This window comes from Nyctereutes procyonoides, unplaced genomic scaffold (genome assembly GCF_905146905.1).
Source record: "Nyctereutes procyonoides isolate TBG_1078 unplaced genomic scaffold, NYPRO_anot_genome, whole genome shotgun sequence".
Classification (NCBI taxonomy): domain Eukaryota; kingdom Metazoa; phylum Chordata; class Mammalia; order Carnivora; family Canidae; genus Nyctereutes; species Nyctereutes procyonoides.
The window spans coordinates 7,928,680-7,950,534 of NW_026575042.1; the positions used below are offsets into that span (position 1 = coordinate 7,928,680).

The window sequence follows — 21,855 nt, forward strand, 5'->3', positions numbered from 1 at the left end:
CAGAGATTCTATTTATTTTCCTCTGGAAAAACTAAATGTGTTCAGTATAAGCCTGAATGAATATCTTTAGAAAAGTCTTTCCAACGTTAGTTTTTAAATTAGGCATGGCAGTGGCATGTGGACCTGAGAAATCTTAGGCAGAGGGGACACAGGATGCTTCGCCCACTGTCCATCTGTCGTTGGTGCAGCCCACACGCACTCAGGGGAAGCTGTGCACAGTTCTCTCTGATTTCCTTTGCAGGGAAATTAGTTTGGACTGCTGTTCCCAAGGGCCATCCAGCCCAATCTGCACCCCAAGAGATGGCTGTGGGGTGTCATATGTAGGTGTTAGAGGATCACTCTCCCTGCAAGTGCCCTTTCTGTAGAAACCAGAAATTCCAGGTGCTGAGGAAAGCCTAAAATGAGGCCGACCTGGAACCAGATGGGGCATCAGTTGCTCCCGACGCTTGACATGCAGAATGTTAGTGCCCCAAAGCCAGCCACGACCTCCCCTGGGGAGTGAGCACTGGCCGGCTCTGGGAGCCCTCTGGCCTCCCAAAGGTTATGGAGCTGCTCCAGCCTTGTGGTTTGCCTGTATATATGGTTGTGTTTATTTTCCTTTGACCTCAAGATCCAGCCCAGCACCAGACAAGGGAATTTGAGGTCTTATTGTTTTGATCCTAACAAGTTTTCATTTGAAATGTAAGGTCTGCCTTTTTAAATTAACAGAGGCTTCAGATTTCTCTGAAAGTGTTCTTCTACAACCACCAGGGGCCTGTCCTGTGGCAGGCTGCTCATCTGCTCGGCCTTTGACTCTGACAGCTACCATCGTCATTACTGTTATTGTTGTATAAATATCCAAGATGATGATTATCCAAGCTTGCAAACACAGTATATCCTGACACATAAAGCCACAAATCTGCAAAACTGTTAAGTCAGGAAAAGACGATTTGCATACAAAATTATTTACTGCTTCATGAGAGCTCACTGGAGCAGTTTGAGTGACAAGCTTCCAAGAAGCATTTAAATTTGGTTTTAGGGGCACCTGGATGGCTCATGGGTTAAGCATCTGCCTTTGGCTCAGGGCATGATCCAGGGTTCTGGGACCTAGTCCTGCATCAGGCTTCCCACAGGGATCCTGCTTCTCCCTCTGCCTGTGTCTCTGCCTCTCTCTCTGTGTGCCTCATGAATAAATACATAAAATTTAAAAAAAAAATAAAAGTAAGAATAAAATTGGTTTTATTGCTGTTTAAGAATAAGAACTAATGCGTAAGTCCCAGGTAAAGTACACAAAGTAGCATCCCCATGTGTCATCCCAGGAAGGTTTCTGTGATTTCTTTGACAGAGATGAGTGGGGGGCTCCCTCAGAACGGTTTCCTATGAGAGTCCTCTGCTTTCACTTCTGGGGGGTAGGTTTTGCCAGAAGTGGGTGGAAGCTGGCATCTGATCTGTGCCTCCATGTGCGACAGGCAGGCTGAGGAGATGTGGGTGGGTGAACTACGAGACACCTTCCTGACAGAGCTCCAGCTCCCCCCAGCAGGTGGGCTGCGGAACACTCCAGTAGCCTGCACTGTTTCCACGCCTGAAGCCAGGCTGCTCCTCCACTGCGGTCAGTATAGCACCATCTGTACCACTGGCTCAAGGTCGTGACCCTTTCCGGAGCCAGAGTTTTGCCCTTTTTCTAAATTCCTCCTGCATCCCTGCCTGGGAACCATTTTCTCATTATCTGGATCTGAACCCCCACCAAGGCCTGCGACGGCATCTGGCTAGTGGACTCTTCCTGAGTCTTAGACATGCCCACGCCCACCCCGGACCCCTTGCTTCTCAGGCCACAGCCTGATTTAAAAACCAGATGTTTCCATTTCTCCTTCCCTCTACCCGGTACCCTCTCTCCATGTGAAATGGATTTGACCCCCAGACACCCTCCTGTAAGGGTAAAGAATGAGTTAAAAGTAACTCATGTAAAGGGTTTGAGGGTTGTGGTCAGAGAAGGAAGATGCTTGAGAAATAGAAATCAGATGCCTTCTATGGAATGCCAGGCCCAGATTTGTTGTACACAATTAAACAGCTTTATTTATTTTCTACTCTTTGTGAATATGTCAGTATCAATATCCAAATATCTGGCTCTTACCACTTGGAAACCATGGCACACAAGCTTGCATGTACTGATGATTGGCAAAACTTCCATTTTTCAGCACCCACCATGGCATGAAAGAATTCTCAAGAAAGACTGTAAAATTCTGCTTATGTAGGTACCCGGGATGGGAAGGTATCTGGTTCAGTGATAACATTTTTGTCCGTCTCCCATGGAATCTTAGAATTTCAGTTTTGCCCGGTACCTTAAGGCCTAACCACTATAACTAAAAAAAAGTCTGAGTTGTATTGTTTCCTCCACAGGACAGTTCATCTGTCATCCAGTTTATGACCCGCGCCAAGGTCAAGGTGGACCCTGCCCTGAGGGTGGTGGAGATAGCCAACGGGAACCCAGAAGAGATGACGGTGAGTCAGCCACCCCTAGAACAGCACTCCTTAGAGGGTGGGGAAATCTGGGTGGCTTGGTGCTAGAATTTGAGGGTAAAGATGGTCTCTGAGCCAAGATTTGTGGTAGACCCAAGACCATGCCTGCCTTGGCTTCCAGGCCCACATGGAGAATTTCTGCCGTCTGCTCTTGTGATAGCATTGCTCTTTACTGTGCCATCATTATGTGAAAGCTCCCTGCTATGACCAGCCAAAGGAAAAATAGTCTGGAAGTACCCTTGACAGGGCTTGAATTTCCATTCGGAAAGCCAAGACTATTTTTATCTTTTTCAGACCTTTCCCTGAAATCTCATCTGTGCCACCCCCCATAACATTGCTTCATGGATAAACACTGGATGTTTTAAAAACAAGTTGTTTAAATAACTTTAAAGAGGTCACATCCAAATTTCCAAGGCCTAGAACCTTCTTTCATTCTCTAACCCCTTGTCCTCCATAGAGTACAGTTGGGATGCAGGCCTCAGAGACATAGGAAGGCACAGCAGCAAGGAAGCTTGGACGTCGGGGTGTGAGAGAGACTGGAGGGGAAGTGTGGCCTTGGGATTGTACTGCCCTTTACTGGCTTTCGGGGATGGGCAGGGAGGCACATCCCTGACACCCACACTCAGATCCTAGGCAGATAGAAAGGGGAAACAGCAACCTGTGAACTGGTTTTGCCACTGAGCTAGACAATGACATTTCTTTTTTGTGCTCCTTCCCTGGAATTCACCTTCTCTCGGGGACTCTTGGAAGCATCCATGTTGCTGTGATAAATTTACATATGTGATAAATTCATAGAGATTATGTAGCTATAAAGAAAAGGTTGCTAACTAACTCTGGGAAATGAACAAGGGGTAGTGGAAGGGGAAGTGGCCGGGGGGTTGGGGTGATTGGGTGATGGGCAATGAGGGGGGCACTTGGCGGAAGGAGCACTGGGTGTTATGCTGTATGTTGGCAAATTGAACTCCAATTTAAAAAATTTAAAAAAAGAAAAGGTTGTTAACTTATTTCCCATCAACAATGCAAACACCATGCATCTGAAGGTTAGGATGGGGATCAGACCAGAGCCCACTCTTATAAGACCCTAAACAGTAAGCCTCTGGGACCACCTCGAAACCTCAGGCCTGCTCCTGTGTGCAGCAAACAAGAGACGAGAGCATTGGCTGGTACAGAATGAATGTGGATCTGTGAAGCTCCGGAGATGGGATGTTTGAGATGCCCCAGGGCTTGGACATTGCATGCTGAATGCAGGAAAGGGCCATCCATCAGATGCGGAGCTTGACTCCTCTATTCATACCAAGGAATTGACCAGGTGCTAATTTTAATAACGGAAACCAAATGGGATGAGAAGGAAAGGCATTGGCATCTCTCACCTTTGAGGAGGAGTTTTTCTGGCAGTTGGATATTTGGAGCTGGCTTTTGCCTCTCCCTCCCTGCCTTTTGGCCATTGCACTGCCAATTCAGACTCTCACCTGAGAAGTGAAGGAGATCGTAATTCATCACTCATTGTCATAGCTCTGGTTAAAGAGTTTTCTAGAATTCAATCCATGCCCAACACGAGAGGTTTGGAATATTTGGGTAGACCACAGTGTTCCCAGTTAAGAGCAAATGGATGTAATTTAGCAGGTTTTCTACAGGTGGAATCCCTTGTGTAGATGAAAAAAAAAAAATCACTGGGCCCATTGCCTTTGATGACAACACTGAACTGTGGGATCCAGGAAGACATTGCTTAACATCCCATTGTTGGCTTCTGAGTCATCTGTACGCCCCCAAAATACCACTTCCATTAATTACTGTTCCGTTTTGAGCACTATGGTGATATTTTCATTATCAAGAGTTCTTTGGAAGAAGCTCTCATTTCAACTGATTTTTCTTTAGTACTCAGCCATCAGAATCCTACAATGTCCCACTCTCCCTCCTTTCCAGGACTTTGCTTTTCAATCCATGAGCTAAGATGAAGTCCTACAATCTGTTCTCAACTTTCCTGGCAGGAAAAAAGAAATCTTTTCTGAGTAGGAACGTTTACTTTTTTAGAACAAACACGTTCTTCCCTGCATGAGTCTTCTGAATGCCTGGCTCTCTGTCAACTGTCTTTTTGAGGGGAAATTTCCATGGAGGGTAGCCACCAGATTTAAACCAAGCAAAATTTCACAAGATTTTAGATTAGGTACCAAATTTTGATGGCCTTGGAATGAATAGGAAGTGTACCTGTAGCTGGTATGAACAGGGTATGGGCAAGAAGAGAAATCTGATTTGTAACTACATGAGGTGTACACGGTGGTAAATTTCATCGACAGGGACATGAAATGATTTTCCTGTGACCTTGTGGATCTTTTCTTTTTATGCTATGGTCTGAGTGGTGCTTTACAAAGCATTTGGATGAATACCTAAAAATATGTAATAGATTCTTGAAGCATTTGCCCTGATTATTGATAAATAGACGTGGGAGTACTTTCCAGGTCATGTGTTAGCATTTGTCCAAGACCAACCACACCAAGCTTATCTGTGTGCAGATCCAAACCTGAGAGTTCCAGGTGAGACCAGTGAGGTGGCATTCCATACTGGTTTCCAGGTGCCAAGAGTATGCTGCATCTCGTATTCTTATTCCACCCAGCCCTTCTTACTTTTCAGGGAGAGTTGCCAACAACTAAAGCTAAAAACTCCCACAGGGCAAACCAAAAATCTGGAGAATGGGCTTTGCGACTGCAAGCCACCGCCCCCAACTCCCTTCCCAGGCTGGGTGAGAAGCCTCTATGAATTACATAGCAAACCTATTTCCTTGATATTTTCAAATAGCAGAAAATATGATACACACATAAATCTCTAGACGAATAAGTCATTGCCATGTGGACTGTGTACCAGGCTGAGATCTTAGGAGCAAGTAGGAGGGACTGGCTCTGTCTCTCTTCCGCAGAATCACAGTAGGTTCAGAGACTATTGTGGCTCCCAGAATTGCCAAGAAGGCTGGAGAACCAGACTAGTGATAGGAGAGGAATTAAGAAACCCAAGGAGCCAGGACCACAGGCTCAGTCAGGCCACAGGAAGAGCCTGGCATGGTGCCCGGGACACAGATGTGCCTAGCTTCTCTCGGCCCCTTGCTCCAGAGTCAGGCAGGAGGCTTTCACTAGCTGAGGTTAGGTCCCTGTCGCCAGGAGACCACATCCCAGGGAAAGCAGATCACCGACATTTCTGCCTCACCATTGCCCTGAGACTCACGCAGAGGAGGATTCCCCAGCACTAGGAGGGAGGTCATCACGGAACTGCTAAAAAGTGACAAGTGTCCCCTCCCCTGTGCTTCTCCAATCCTTGAGGCTCAATATTGGGCCAGCTAACCATTCCCAAGCTCTTCTTAGGGCATCCCTCTGAGCCAGAGTCCTTGTTCAATCATTTAGACCATTCTTTTGGGCAAGCTGCAACCTTAGTGAGGGAATGTAAAAATCTTTCTCCAAAGATGGTTAAGGAGTATTTGTGCTCTTTTGCTTTTTTATTTTTTTAAGAAAGCGTGTGCTTGAATGAGTGCTGTTTCCTTGCTTATTTGACAGGGCAAATGTTTGGGGCCCTTCTCCGTCTGCCATGGTGCATGGGAACCATATGTCCACATTGGCATTCACCTCCCTCGTGCAGCTCACTGCCACCAGCATCCCTTCTGCAGATGGGAAGATAGGTCAGATTTCTAACAAGTGCCCGAAGATTCCCTTTTGCCTACCACCCCGCGTTAGAGCCGCTAGTCTCTTGCTCTACTGAACACAGGGCCTCTGATACTTGGGAAGAAGAAATGATTTGCCCAAGATCTCACAGGGACTGAACCAAGAACAGTGCCCAGAACCTTTGAGTCCCAGCCTGGTGTTCCTTCCCCTTCCCCACTGCAGCCAGCCAGACCCTGGGGAAGGCACTGAGCCAAGGGGGGTGAAACAGCCTGGACAAATGCAAAGTATCCAGTATGGAAAGGAAATCATTGACCTGTTTTAAAGCATCTCTATTAAAAACCGCCCAGGTGGCCTTGGAGCCCAGCCAGCTCCTTCAGACTGGACCTGGTTGTCCTCACCCCAGTAGGAGCTTTCTCCTCTCATCCCTAATCAGACCCCACAATGAAGCCATGGGATCACAGCCATGCTTTCACTCCCAAAGAAATCTGCCCTCTCAAACACTAATGGATCAGGACAGCAAGTTGCAGGTTCATTTTCTCTGAAGTCATTTCAGTTCAATTCCCAGACTTGGCCCTTTCGAGAAGTCAGACCTGAATACAGAGCACTGCATCTCCCCTTGGGAGTCAGGAAAGCCTAGATTCAAATCCATCTCCCTCACATCCTAGCTGTGTGACTTTGGGTGGCAGGTAGGCTCTGTGAGCCTCAGTTTCCCCACCCATACTACGAGAAAGCTTCTACTTGCTAGAGATTTCTGCCTTTGTTCTGTACCCTACCACAGCCTCCCAACCAAAGATGCAAGCCAGGGCATCTCAACCAGAGAGGCATCACTTAACATGTTAAACAGAGATTACTCCAAAAGATGCCTCTTAAAAAAAAAAAAAAAAAGATGCCTCTTAGCGTCCTTTTGTTGTACTGCTTCTTGGTGTGAGCTTTACAGTTGTTACAGTCACCAAGTGGATTATGACATGTGCTTTACACTTATGTGTCCAGTTACAGTTAAAATTACATTCTACATGGCAAGAAAGTTTTCCCCCCTTGAACAGCAAGTTACGTTGCAGGTGAGGGTCATTAGAAGGTCACCACCATCCCCATCATATACCATCATCCAAAGGTGGTCCTCCCCCTCACCCACCACCCCCAACAAGTGAGAATTCAGTTATTAACTATAAGGAATTAAGTAATATCTCAGCATTTGCCAAAAGAGGAGTCTCACTTCTTAACAGGTACCAGTTGCTTATTTATTTGATGAATACTTATTGGGGGCTTGCTAAGAGCCAGGTGCTGTACTAGGCAGTAGAAATTCAATGGGAAACAAAATAAACCTGGTCCCTGTACTCCCAGAGATGACTGAGAGGACAACAGATGGTAATCAGGGAAGCAAAAAAGGATTTCATTTCAAATTGAGGTTAGTTCTGTGGGAGTAACCTGCTCTCTGTTAAGGGGGTCAAAGAATCTTTCTCTGAGGAAGTTGAGATATAGAAAATGAGAAGGAATTAGCTTGCCAAGAATGGAAAGAGGTGCCCCAGCTTGAGGGAAGAGCTGCTTGAAGATCCAAACAGCCCACTATGTTTACTGCTCAAAGACCAGTGTGTCAAGACCCCGGGGAACAGTGAATATATCTGCAGGGTAACGCATAGGCAACTCCACACCATGTAACGCCAGGAGGCAGTAGCAAAAGGAAGCCTCTGAGAGCTTCTGTTTGAAGTAGGGAATGGCATGATCCAATACACAGTTGACCCTTGAACAACACAGGGTCACAATGACCCCTCTGGCAGTCAAAAATTCACATATAACTTTTGTCTCTCCAAAAAACGTAAGGACTAATGGCCTACTGTTGACTGGAAGCCTTACTGATAACTGATAATGAGTCAATTAACACATATGTGGTTATGTTATCTGTATTACATACTATATATTCACAAATAAAGTAAGCTAGAGAAAAGAAAATGTCATTAAGAAAACCATAAGGTAGGGATGCCTGGGTGACTCAGCGGTTGCACATCTGCCTTCAGCCCAGGGCGTGATCCCAGAGTTCTGGGATCGAATCCCACATCAGGGTCCTTGCAGGGAGCCTGCTTCTCCCTCTGCCTGTGTCTCTGCTTCTCTCTGTCTCTCTCATGAATAAATAAATAAAATCTTAAAAAAAAAAAGAAAACCATAAGGTAGAGAAAATACATTTATAGTACTGTACTGTATTTATTGAAAAAAAATCCGCATAGAAGTGGACCTGCACAGGTCAAACCAACTCTTGCAACTAAGAGTCAACTGTATATTTAAAAATCACAGGCTGCCATGTGGTTAGTGGATTGGAAGAAGGAAAGGTGAAAATAAGGTTAGTTAGAAGCTTGTGACAGTTACCTGGCAAGAGATGATGGTGGCAGAGGAGATGGAAATGGACATGTAGATTTATATCAGTAAAGATGTTGCAGTTTGTGCTGGTCACATGTAGGGAATGCCTGTCCGAAAGAGTTGGGAAGGATCAAGTGACATCTTGATACAAAGCCCCTTGCCTGGAGCATCCGTGTGGGCATTCACTTAATAGTGGCTCTCATGGCATAAAGAGATGACCAAGGACAGGATGAACCACATGAAGAATAAGCCTCTCCCTCCCCCAAAACCTCCAGGGTCTCAGCCAGTTTATTCTAAATCAGTGATCTCTGGTTACCATCATGATCATCATCACTGCTGTTATTTTTGAAAACAATGGAACCCACTCCTAAATTGAAACATGGTTTGGTTGAATCAGGGCTGAGGTACCCCAAATTCCCCCAGTTTTTTACCTCCCATTTCCATTGGTGGCCTCTGTACTCCCTCATTGAACCCCTGGTCTCTAGAGAATTCTGCTGTGAAAGGTGGTATTTAATCCCTGTGGTGTGCCTGGCGTTTGAGGTGATAAGCTCTGGTGACCTTCTGAGCCAGGTATCATGACTCTCGTTTCCTGTTGGGGAAACTGAGGCTCTGGAAAGACCTTCCAACCTGAGGTGCCACAGCATGTCGGTCGAAGAGCCAGGACTGGCTGCTGGGTGCGCCTGTTTGCAAGTCCTGAGTCTTCCTTAATCCTGTGCTCCTCTGCCCCATGCTGGCCCATGGCCTTGTGCCCACACACAAAGGGAACACCATTCTGAGCAGGTGGTAGGTATCACAGTCATGGGTGGTAAGCAGCTGGCCCTTGGTCTTCAGAGCGACCCGTGGCTCTGGTGCTGGGAAGCACATTGTGTGCAGACTAAAGGGTCTGTTGATTTTGGAGGTCTTCCTGTTGTGGCCTGGGCCCTCACCAGATGCACAGCTTCTCATCAAGATAGCTGGAGATAGATGAGCTGTCCTCCCCTCCTCCATTTTTTTAAATTTTTTTTAAAGATTTATTTATTTATTTATTCATGATAGACACAGAGATTGAGAGAGAGGCAGAGACACAGGAGGAGGGAGAAGCAGGCTCCATGCCAGGAGCCCGACGTGGGACTCAATCCCAGGTCTCCAGGATCGCGCCCCGGGCCAAAGGCAGGCGCTAAACTGCTGAGCCACCCAGGGATCCCCCTTTTTTTTTTTTTTAATTTTTCGCCCCTCCTCCCTTTAAAGAGCGGTGGTGAGGACTATGGGCAGTAGTGGATATAAACTCAACGAAATGTCGGGAACTCAGTAAGTCCCCAACAAATGTGACCCGTTATTAACAACAAAGGAATTAGCACCAGCCCAGCACATTCCTCTGCGTGTACTAATGGGGCAAGGCTTCTCTGAAACCCAGGGCCTGGCAGCCACGGTGTGCTTGGCATGTCTGTCTGTCACAGCATAAACGGACAGTATCAATCTTGCCAAACGTGCAGTGTGTTTTCTGGTCATTGATGTTGTTTCCATAAGTGTCCCTGCTCCCCTGAGCTGGTGTGCTCCCGGAAGACTGTGTTCTGAGAGCAGTTTAAGGCTTGGCTCTGTGGGGAGCACTTCTTCCAGCCCCCACAGCCCTTTCTCTGTCATCCCTCCCACACACCCTCACTGGCTATTAGATGTAATCAGAAGCAGGTGGAAATGTCATTTCATTGTCCCAGATGTTCCTCCCTTTCTACTTTTTATTGTACTCAAATTCCTTTTCTGTGAGACGTGTATGATGTTGACAGCAGACAGCCTCTTGCCATTGTAACTGACCTTCCGCCGACTGGGTCTGAGGTTGAAGCTCCCTTTGGGTAGGGCTGACTGCAGGTCCCTTCATCCCCGGCAGCCGTTGTCCAGCAGAGTCCTGGACCGGGGGCACCCTGTTGTAGTCATGTCCTCAGGCCTTACACAGAGACCTGAGCATTGCCAGCTGTGACATTAGGCATATTTGCAGTGGTGGGATTGTAAAAGTTTCCAGAAACACAGAAGTGAATCGAGCTCTCTGGTTCTGGTTTGCCAGCTGCCTCAGACTGGAAGTTGGCTCCCGGTGGTCCCCTGACACTAGCCTGCCAACCTCAAGCACATGAAACTTTACAGCAGCAGGAAGGATGCCCGGTATCTGGCATCACGTCTGTCCTCCTCAGAACCTCTGTTGAGACGAATCCTCAACTCCTCCTTCTCTTATGTATTCTTAATTAACATCTGGCACCTAAGCCCTCCAGCTTCAGTCCATGGCCATGCCATCATCCATCCCTTCACTGCTCAGAACTTCTGTCTCCCCATCTCTTGGCCTCCTATCAACCTCCACCATGAGACCCCTCCTCATCCTCAATCTCTTTCCCTTTCTCCTCACCTCCTTTCATACCAGAAAAGCACCATATACCTCCCCAGCACCATTTCCCCTGCATCCCTGATACCCAGGTTGTTTATTCCATGAACCCACACACACCCCATCACGTGAAGCTCTTCCTCCTAATCTACAGTCCTTTCTCAGCTAAGTGCTCCAGGCATACTGCGAACCATGTCCCTCCCCTGGTCAAAACCCTGCATTGGAATCCCATTCCTCTTAAGATAAAGCATATGATTCTTAACACAGCCTCCAGCCCTTCCTATCTGTCCAGCTTCATCTTGAACATCTTCCTTTGGCTTCTTATTCATTCTGTTTGCTCCAACCCCACTGTCTGCTGGCCCTGTATCAACCCCTACCAAGCATATTCCTGCCATAGGGGTTTTGCACATGCTGCTCCTTCTTAGAATGCTGTTCCCTCCCTCCCTTTTTGACTCATCACTTTCAGCTCCCGCAGTTCCTCTAGGAACTCTTTCTGACTGCCATGCCTATCTCAGAATCTTTCATAACCGTGAACCTCTCCTTTGGAGCACTTTACAAAATTATAATTTCACATTTATGGGTCTAATTGGTCAGTATTCTCTAAAAGCCGGAAGCTTTGTGAGAGCCTGGACCACCTGCTTGATTCATCACGGAACCCCCACAGTGCCTGGCACATAGCAGTTGCTATGTACGCATTTGTTAGATGCATGGATGGATAGATGGATGGATGGATGGATGGATGGATGGATGGATGGATGGAGACGGACGGATAGATGGATGGATGGATGGACAGATGGATTGGATGGATGGACAGATGGTTGGGTGGACATATGAGTGGGTGGGTGGGTAAGCAGATGGATGGATGGATGGCCAGAACTCCCTGCAAAGAAATAACATTTGCAACTCTATTTTTGAGGTAGAGAGAAGGGAAGCACACTCAGACGCTCAGAGACTCAAGCTTCAAACCCCAGATGTCTTGTTGCAGACTGAATCACATTCATGCTTCATCTCATATTATAGCCAAGAGGACATTGAATATATTAATCTGTGCATTCATGAATCACATAATGAATCATGATCCTGGTTTAGGCGACAGGAGGACATGCATTCGAAACCGTGTTCTGTAAGAATTCACAGGGCACTGGAGTCCATCAGCAGGAAGATCCATCATTACCTGACAGAGTGAGAAGGACTTGGAGCCAGAACTGCCAAGTACTCAGCTATGGTTTTAAAACTGTTTTAAAACTGGCTCTGGGGTAGGGATAGGCAGACTTGGGAAGGGGGCCGAGCACGCTGGACTCTGGCTGCCTACCTTCTTTACGACCAGAGAACCTCCACTTTTTTTCTGTTTCAGACATGGGGATAGCACAGTAGGTCTTCTCTGCTAAAAGAGGTTGAAAATTGCTGTTTCCAGAAGCTCAGAGAATGACTAATTCTGCCAAAAAGAAAGGAATGGGTCAGGTTTCTTGAAATAGGAGATGTTGAAGCAGTGTATTTCCTTTTCATCTTTTTTTTTAATTCGCTTTAAAAATGCTAAATTAGGGGGTATGGGGTTACTGGGTGATGGGCATTAAGGAGGGCACGTGGTGTGATAAGCACTGGGTGTTACTCTATATGTTGGCAAATGAATTTAAATAAATTTTTTAAAAGGGAAAAAATGCTCAGCTTAAAAAAATTTATTAGCAAAAAGAAAAAAAATGCCCATATCAAAAAGCACCTGTGTACTTTTGAAACTTCCTACCATCTTTCTACAAAGCTGATACTTTCTAAATATTAAACTGATATTTTCATTTTTTGACTTAACATTATAGCATTTATCATTTTTCCCATGTTATCATGTTTTCAAAAGTATTTAAAACATGAAAATCAGGTAAAAAGATGATTGCACGTCCTTCCAATGGTAAACTGGAGCATTCCCTAGCCCCTCTCTACTCAAAGTATGGACCAGCGGCATTAGCATCACCAAGAAGCTTTTTTGAAATGTGGACTCTCTGGTCCCAACCCAGACTCACAGATTCAGAATCTGCATTGTAACTAGGTTCCTCACGTGAATCTTGGACACACTGAAATCTGAGAAAAGGTGTAGCATGCCTGCCTAACTCTCTAGGGCCTGGATTCTGTGAAGTTACACGTTGATTGTAGAAGACTAATAAGTTATAAAGCCTTTTGCCAATAAAGGTGAAAATGATTTCTGTCTGGCAGAAAATGTGATCCCGAAGATTATAGTTCATCGCCCTGTGGGATATTAGCCAGTTTTGTATCTGATTTCAGCATTTTTGTGTGTGTGCACTCGCGTATGTGTGTGTATGTGCATGTGTGTTCCACATACGTTTTCAGATCCTTCTTTGAACTAGTTTCACCATCCTGCTGGTTCCCTCAATAGTGAATTAAATCCATCTTTAACATGTGTTCGCTCTCTATTTGTATGAGCAGCATGTCTTTATCTTTTCGAAAGTTGTACTTGGACAGCCAGATTTATCATCCTTTTTAATAGCTCTATGGTATTCCACTTTGTGGTTGACCATAATTACCTATTTACTTATCCGTTGCCATGTTGTTAGACGTTGAGGAAATCTCTATTATGTACCAGTATAAATAATTACTCAGTGAACATCTTTGAAAACAAAACTTTTCCTGTTTTATGTTTCTTTGCCTTTGAGTAAATTTTCAAGTACAGGATGAATGGACCAAAGGGTATGAACATTTTTAAGATGAGCAATATTGGAGTTTGCTAAATGGACAAGAATGGAAGGGCATTCCAGATGGCCAGAGCAGCCTGCAGAGAGGCCAGAGAGCACGGGTCCCACAGGCAAGATGACACAGACTGGCTAGGATGTGAATGGTTGTTCTGCAAGGGGCTGGCCAGGTAGGAGGGAGACCAGACTGTAAAGAGCCCCAGGACCCAGATGATGTATTCAGTGTAAAGGGAAGCCATTGATAGCTTAAGTAGAGAAGCAACAGAAGACCTACATTTTAGAAAGACAACTCCTAACACTAGGGAATCCTCCCGAAGGCTCCTGAAATGGTCTTATCTAAGATGGGACTTCTTTTTCTTTCTTTTTTTTTTTAAGATTTTATTTATTCATTCATGAGAGACACAGAGAGGCAGAGACATAGAAAGAGAGAGAAGCAGGCTCCCCGCGGGGAGCCCAATGCAGGACTCCATCCCAGGATCCCAGGCTCACGCCCAGATCCAAAGGCAGTTTGCTCAACCACTGAGCCACCCAGGTGCTCCAAGATGGGACCTCTTAAAACTGCAGGACACTCTGATTTTCTCTACTACACGAACTTACTAGAGTCTTGATGTGCAGGGGCCAGCTCTGCCAGAGCAGGAGACACACACCCGAGAAGATGAACGGCATCACTAAAAATAAGAAAGGATTAAACACACATTCCGGGGAAATGACAGGGCATTCTTGTGGAATTTGCTAGACTAAACTGCAGTGGACACCCTTAACTGTGTCTGTATCTGCAAAACCAGACCTCCGGCGCGGCTTTGCGGGGATGCAGATTTCTGGCACCGTCCCTGAGAAGCCACTGGGGCTCTCCAAGGAGCTGGACTACAGCTGGCCCACACTGAGCTCACGGCCTGCCTCAGCAACTCACCGTCGACAGGAAGGTTCACAGACTTGGGTTACTTTCACAACACTATATCTGATTTTCCCTTTCAGACCCCCATTTCACAAGGGGGGAGCTAAGAGCAGGATCTTGGTTGCCTAACATCGTGCCTGTTGGCCACAGTGTCTTGCCTCATCTGTACAAGACACCGTGAGAGATTCTGAATATGGGAGGTGGTTCAATCTACAGCTTTTTAGGGGTGAGAACCCAAAGGCACCAGTCTGTCTTTAAAGACAGGGACCTCAGGGATCCTTGGGTGGCTCAGCGCTGTAGTGCCTGCCTTTGGCCCAGGGCGTGATCCTGGAGCCCAGGGATCGAGTCCCGCGTCAGGCTCCCGGCATGGAGCTTGCTTCTCCTTCCGCCTGTGTCTCTGCCCCCCTCTCTCTCTTTCTATGTCTGTCATGAATAAATAAATAAATAAAATCTTGTAAAAAAATAAATAAATAAAATAATGACAGGGACCTCTCAATCTAAACCAGATAGGAAATAGGGGCACATGAAGACAGAATTCACAGCTCCTTTCCAAGCCACTACCCCCTGCTCAGAGTCTGAAAACCACTGTTGGTGACAGGATAGGATGGATAAATAGATTGTAGTGTGTTCACACAGTACAGTTCTGTCCAGCAGTAAGGATAAATATGCTACAACCTGGATGACTCCCCAAAACATAATGTTTTGTTCTGTTTAAGTTTTTACCCATTTATTCATGAGAGACCTAGAGAGAGGCAGAGACACAGGCAGAGGGAGAAGCAGGCTCCCTGCGGGGAGCCTGATGCAGGACTCGATCCCAGAACCCCGGGATCACGACCTGAGCTGAAGGCAAACACTCAACCACTGAGCTACCCAGATGCTCCCCAAAACACAACATTAAGAGAAAGAAGCCAGACACAGGAGTTCACACTGTACTGTTCCAAATGTTCCAAGGACAAAAGCAGGTGCAGTTAATCTAGGCCCTGAGAAGTCAGATTAGTGGTTACCGTTGTGCAGGTGTTAGCAGAAAAGGAGGGGGAAGGAGGCATCTGGGGGACTGGTCATATTTTGTTTCTTATTCTGGGTGCTGATTACACGTGTATGTTTAGCATGCGGTATATAAAAATTCAGTGAGCCATGCACTTGGGTTATGTTCACTTTTCTCTATGTATTTTAGACATCAACAAATGGTTTTTAAAAATTAAAGATTAGCCAACTGTGTACAACCTCAAAAACATCTTCTGGTCAGCACTGATAGAAAAATCACTTTCTATCTGTCAAGGATTGGCTCTGCCAGGTATTAGATTCAGAGCTTTATGTGCATAGTACCCTTGAATTCTCTAGGGAGGTGCTATTTTACCCCTATTGTGCAGATGAAATGAGGCTCAGAGAGGTAAAGTACCTTGCCCAAGGTCACACAGTCAGTGAGTATGTGCTACAAGGTGGCCTCCTTTCCATTCCCAGAATGACAACTGTGTCTGTAGTTATTATCTTTCACTTGTCCCCATGCAGGAAGGGATGGTCTCTGCTCTGCCTGGTTTTCCCTGAGATAATGTTCTGGATTCAGGGCCTGCAGGTGTGACTGTGGCAGGTCATCTGCCTCATGAATGACCATAGCCCCCCCAACCCCCGGTGCACAACTCCCCTCCTACCCCAGCTGTAGGGATGGACACAGTGAGATAGAGATGCTCACATTGGCTTTCCTTATCACCCAGACACAGACAACAAATGATCCATTTAACCAACAAGTATTCTTTAAGAAGAGCCACCATCAGCTTAGGCACTCTGTGGTGTGACATTGGCAAGCTCAGATTTAGGGGCTTGGGGTTGGCTAGACCTGAGTTCAAATTCTGACTCTGTACTTAAGCTACAGAGCAAAAAGGCTTTTCCTCTCTGGGCCTCCATGGTTCCCTTCTGTAAAACAGGCGTTGAAGCCATCCTCGGGTTGTTTTGTAAACTAGTCAGGGGGTTACAAGTAAAGCACCGAGCCTGACAAAGAGAGCTATTTGGGAAGAATTAGAGAGCTGGGAGCTAGGCCCTAAAAGGGGACATACATGGTGCTGGACATATGGCTTGAGCAGGGGGAGGCAGGACCGCTGGGCTCCTCCATGATAAGCAAGGCTTCCAGGCAGAGGCAGAGCCTTAGTTGACCTCCAGCATCCAGCTAGGGTTAGATAGGCTTTTCCCAAGGATGGAATGGCCCAGCTCAGACAAAGACCTGGGTATGGGCCAACCAGGCAGCCGAGGGAGATGATGACCGCCCAGCACTGTGAGTCCTGTCTCTTTTGCAGCAAGCTCGAGTGGGCAGTGGATGTTAGGGAAAGCTGCCAGGCAGCGAGGACACAGTGGATGCTTTGAATTCTACAAAACCAAACTGCACGGTGCCCAGTGAGGCTAAAACAGGGCCGAAGGGTACGCTTATTCATATGTATTAAGCAATCAGTTCCCTGGTGGAGAGTGGGAGGCCCTGACTCGTCTGCCAGTTTCTGCAGTGTAAACATTGGCCCGTGGCCCATTTCAGACCACCACTGCAGTGTCACTAGATGTGGGGCGAGGATGAGAAGCACGCGGTTGGCTCTTGCAGGCTGCTAACCCACACACCACCGGGTTTCCATAAAATTTGGGGAACCATGCCTCACTGAGGCAGGGGCCAGGATGCATATGGCTCCCACTGGAAACCAGAGCCCGGTGCTTCAGTAGTGAGGGCCTACTGTGTGCTAGGTCCTGCCATGAGACCTGAGACAGATGGTGTCCTGGCCCTTGTGGAACGACAGCCTGTCAGGAAACTGGCATTGATCAAACAATTGCGCTAAGCTACTTGTTGAGGTGAACACTTGGGGAGAGTACCTGTCTTACATGGAGGGCACGTCCATGTCCTTCATTGCAAAACCATAATAAAAGAGAGACTGTTGTTGCCTGAATCAAGAGCGGAGCACGTCCTCTGAGACCTTTACCACACTTATGTTCGCTTCATGATATTGGTCAGGCTTTTTGTTGTTACAACCCTTTCAAGAACTGGGGCTTGGATTTCAAGTGCCTTTTCTGATGCTCGTGGGGGAAAAAAATCCATCAGTCTATAAGCAGAAAAGCATAGAACCAAAATCTACTCTGGTAACAACAGACTGGACACACCTATAGTTCCCTCCAGACATCAAGCCCAGGCCGGGCTCTGCCACGCGATGAGTACTTGTGTTTGAGCATCTTCCCTCCCCTCTGCTTTGCCTCCTAGGTGGTCTTCGAAGCCTTGCACAATCTGGAGCCCCGTGGCTACGTCGTGGGGTGGATCATTGCCATAAGTTTACTGGTGGGAATCCTTATCTTCCTGCTGCTGGCTGTGCTGCTCTGGAAGGTGAGTCTGGCGATTGTGGGGGGCCCCACGGAGCCCCCACCCATAGGTGCACAGTCTTCCTGCCTCACCAGAGGCAAATTCTCTTGGAAGAAATTTCCTCTTAGGACTTTCTTCATGGTGCAGGTACAGTGGAGGGAGGGCAGGGGCCCCTGCAGGCTCGAATGGAATCTTGGTTCCTCTTGAAGCCACTCATAACCATTCAAACATCTCAGCCTCACTCCATTCTTACCCTTTCACTGGTCCTATCAGGAAGGTAGGAGCCTGACTCCACACCAACAGAAGCCTGGGGAGGCACAGCGGACCCTGGGATGGTTCACCATTTCCTTGGGGGAAAAAAAAGCAAGGGACTGCAGGACAATTCTTTGTTCTTTACCCATGTAGACTATGAAAAGGGCTTCTGCCTTACTCAGGTAGCTGAGATGAGCTAACTGTCCAGGGTTCTGCCTGGGGAGCTGAGTAGACCATTCTCCCAACCCCTTGGTGGTTCATTTGTAGGTGAACCAAGGGATAGATTTCCCCTGCCTCCTTCACCAGGGAATACCTGCCCATCCTTCTTGCCTCCTGTCACTTTCTCGAGAAGAAGGGAATGTCCTCATCCCAAGTCTGAGATGCTTTCTTTGCCTCACACTCTCAGAGATCTGGAGTCCCTTTACTTCAGAGCCTCTATATTCATCAGTAGCAACCTCAGAGTCATTATCTAGTGAAGGTATGTCTCTTCCACTGGACAGTAATGTTCCAGGTGAGTGGAGCCCGTGTGTGGTCTTGGGTCTCTGGCTCCTAGGATAGCACCAGGAACCATAGGTGGGACCTACTGTTCCCAAAGCCTTGATTTTCCAGCGTTCGCAGTTTCAGAGGCAGGCGGACGTGGCCTCTTACAGCATTATAGACAAAAGCTTTAGATTCAAATAATTAGCTTCTGAGATTGCAAAATAATTTTTATTGATCCAACATTGTAACATGTCAGGAAGAAAAAAAAAAGATTGTAAAACACTCAGGAGTCCACATCTCAGAATAACCATGATGAACAGTGTTGTCTCTTCTTGACCTTACTCGCTGCATAAAGATGTAGACCAAGTACTCATAGCACCTACTTATTTTTGAATAGGGATGTTAAATTTTCCAGGGATATACTCGATATATTGTGAGCTACAAGACCTCTAAAGTCAAAACTGTGGGTTCAATTATTAATCTGAAAAAAAGCATATTAAATATACTTTTATCTGAGAAGTCTAGAAACAGGAAAAAAAGTGTTTTATTACACATTTTTCAGACTGACAATGGGACTCATTGCTTTAAATTTAGAGCTATACCACCTGAAAAAGGGTCTGGAGGTTTTTTTTTTTTTTTAAATATTATTTATTTATTTTTATTTATTCATGAGAGACAGCATGAGAGAGAGGGGCAGAGACACAGGCAGAGGGAGAAGCAGGATCCCCATAGGGAGCCTGATGTGGGACTTGATCCTGGGTCTCCAGGATCACAACTCAGGCTGAAGGCAGCACTAAACTGCTGAGCCACCCGGGCTGCCCGGGTCTGGAGGTTTAATGAAAAATATTGAGCACACAACTTGAAGTAAGCTTATCTTACATTCCCATGCTTTTCATGTACTGTGTTTAAGCCTATTCTTCCCCAAACACAGTATTGTAAACATCTTTCCATATTGTTAAAAACCCACTCTCAGGCCTGTCATGAGGCTGCAAGGTCTGCCCTTGTCCAGCCCTGTGATACAGGAGTTTAGGTGGCTCCTGGTTTCACACCTCCTTTAAGAGTGCCATAGTGAATATCCTAAGAGCCAAATATTTGCACAAATCCTCCATTTTGTGCTTAAGATGAAACCCTAGAAATGGAATTACAGAGTCAAAGGAAAAGAGTGCTTTAAACCTTTTATTACATACTGCAAATTGCCTCTAGAAAGGTGATACCAATTCACCCTCCCACAAGCGCTGCAACGTGTCCATTTTCCTATATATTTGCCAGGAGTGGATATTAACCTTTTTTTTTAATCTGCCAATTTGTTGTTTGTTTAATCTATGTGGCCAGTAGATTCTTAACTCCCCCTTCTCTCTTCGAACTTCCTGCCCAGACTGCCTCTGGCCTGTGGGCAAAGAACAAAGCCAGCTCAGTGTTTGGAATCTGAAGAGACTGTAAGGGCATTGGTTGGGGTGTGTGTGTGTGTGTATTTCTTCCTTCTGCCTTTGTCTGGGCCCTTCAGATGAGAGTAATCCTCTGTCCTCCAAAGCTGGGTGCATGAGACCAGACAGGGCCAGAGTGGGGAGTTTTGTGGCCATGCCCCATTCCCTCTCATGACAAGAATGCCCTCCTTTTGACCACCCTTCTTGGCTCTGCCACTCAGGTGTATGTCTCACCTCTGTTTACATGCACTTGCTTCGTTCCACCTGCCATCTGCTTAGCTTTGCTTTTGCTGTGTTTATTTAAAGAATGCAGTTGTAGGAGATGGCTGTCATGGGGTGGCCAGGACCCTGATGTCACCCAGATATATGTGATCCAAAGAGCCAGGACCCAAGAAGGCAGACTCCACCATCTACCATGGACCGGGAAAGAGGGCAGAGTGGTGGCAGTTAAGTGGCGGCATTATCACAGACGAAGTCTTGCCATTACTAATGAGGTGGAAGACAAGGTCTAAAATAGCTTTAAGGAAGCAGTTGAATGATGCCATGGGGCTCAAAACCACTTTGCTCATCATCCAAAAGCCATACTTCATTTTGGCTCACATTTATTGAACACTTGCTTTGAACCAAATGCTGGGTAGGTACATAGATACATCAGTGATTGTGACTCCTCCCTGCCTTTGAACGCTTCACCATGCAGCACACAGACCTATAACATAATAGAGTATGATGAGTGTGTGCAAGCTTCTCTGGAAACTGAGAATAAGGTACCATTAATCTCTCACACCAAGGGGGAATGGAAAGACCACAGAGTACCATGTGAGAGGCCATAGAGTACCATGTGGAAGGTGAAAGGAGCACTTTGCAGGCTAGGCCAATGGCTGTGCACAAGAACTGGGCTCTAGCACTCACCAGCTGTGCAGCTTGGGAGTGTCACCCTCTCTGACATTCAGTCTCCTCCTCAGTAAAATGGAGACCATAACCTGGAGCCTGAGGTATAGAGAAGATACAGGCAAAATCTTTAGCACTGAGCTTAATTAACACTTAGAAGCACCTGAGAAAAATCATAGGACGTTTCACAAATGAGGTGTCATTCAAGTCTGACCTTAGATGTGGTTTGAGTTTTCCAGGCAGGGAAGGGCAGATAGATATTCCATCTAGAAGGTAGAGTTGGTGAGAAAGTTGTGTTGTGGCAAGCAGCTTGTGAGGTGTGTCGTGAGAGGGCAGCCACCTGCGGTGAGATCGTCCCCCAGGGCTGTGACAGCACCCACTGACCAGGAGAAAGGGGAAGCATGGGGGGGCCTGGAGGTAGAGCAGTAGTATTGCCAGATCTGTGCTCCTCTCCCCTCCACCATGGTGATGGCCCTAGCCTCCAGGGACAATATGGAGGCTAGGGCCATCACCATGGTGGAGGGGAGGGGAGCACATTAGAGCAGGTAGGACTTGGTGGCTGGTTGGGCTGGGAGGTCAGGAAGGAATGAAAGTAGCCATCCTTCACTGCTTTTAGCTTAGACAATTGATGGTTTCCCTTAGTCAGAGGAAGGAAGGCAGGATCTGAAGTCATTTTGGAAAAGGAGCTGCTTGGTATGAGACATTCTGAGTGTGTGGTGCCTATAGGAGACTAGAATGGGCTTGAGTCACTCCAAGCTCCCCTCCCATAGCAGGGGGAAGGTTGCCAAAAGGATATTCCTGTCACCTCACTGGTCTGGCCAGCTTTCCCTTCAGTTTCCAGGGCTAAACATACTATCTCAGGCATCATCAAGGCCCTTTTTTTTCAGTGGCAAAAACCAACAACAACAATAACAACAACCAACAAACCAGAAATCCATCCACAGCCTCATAAGCAAGAAAGAGAATTCTAAGGATGTAAGGGTATGCATAGACCCCAAAGGAAACATGTATATCTGCAACCAGAAAGTGTCCAGACACCAAGCCAGACAACCCCCTCTTCCCCTC

General features: G+C 46.6%; 1 protein-coding gene across 1 annotated transcript in view; it reads left to right on the forward strand.

The window, feature by feature from the left end:
* The window catches only part of ITGA9 (integrin subunit alpha 9), a 335,241-nt gene that overhangs the window by 301,770 nt on the left and 11,616 nt on the right, over positions 1-21,855 (forward strand). The window contains exons 26-27 of the mRNA XM_055321450.1: positions 2,377-2,478; positions 17,651-17,770. Of these exons, the coding sequence (XP_055177425.1) occupies positions 2,377-2,478; positions 17,651-17,770 (222 nt within the window). The remainder of the gene's footprint in view (positions 1-2,376; positions 2,479-17,650; positions 17,771-21,855) is intronic.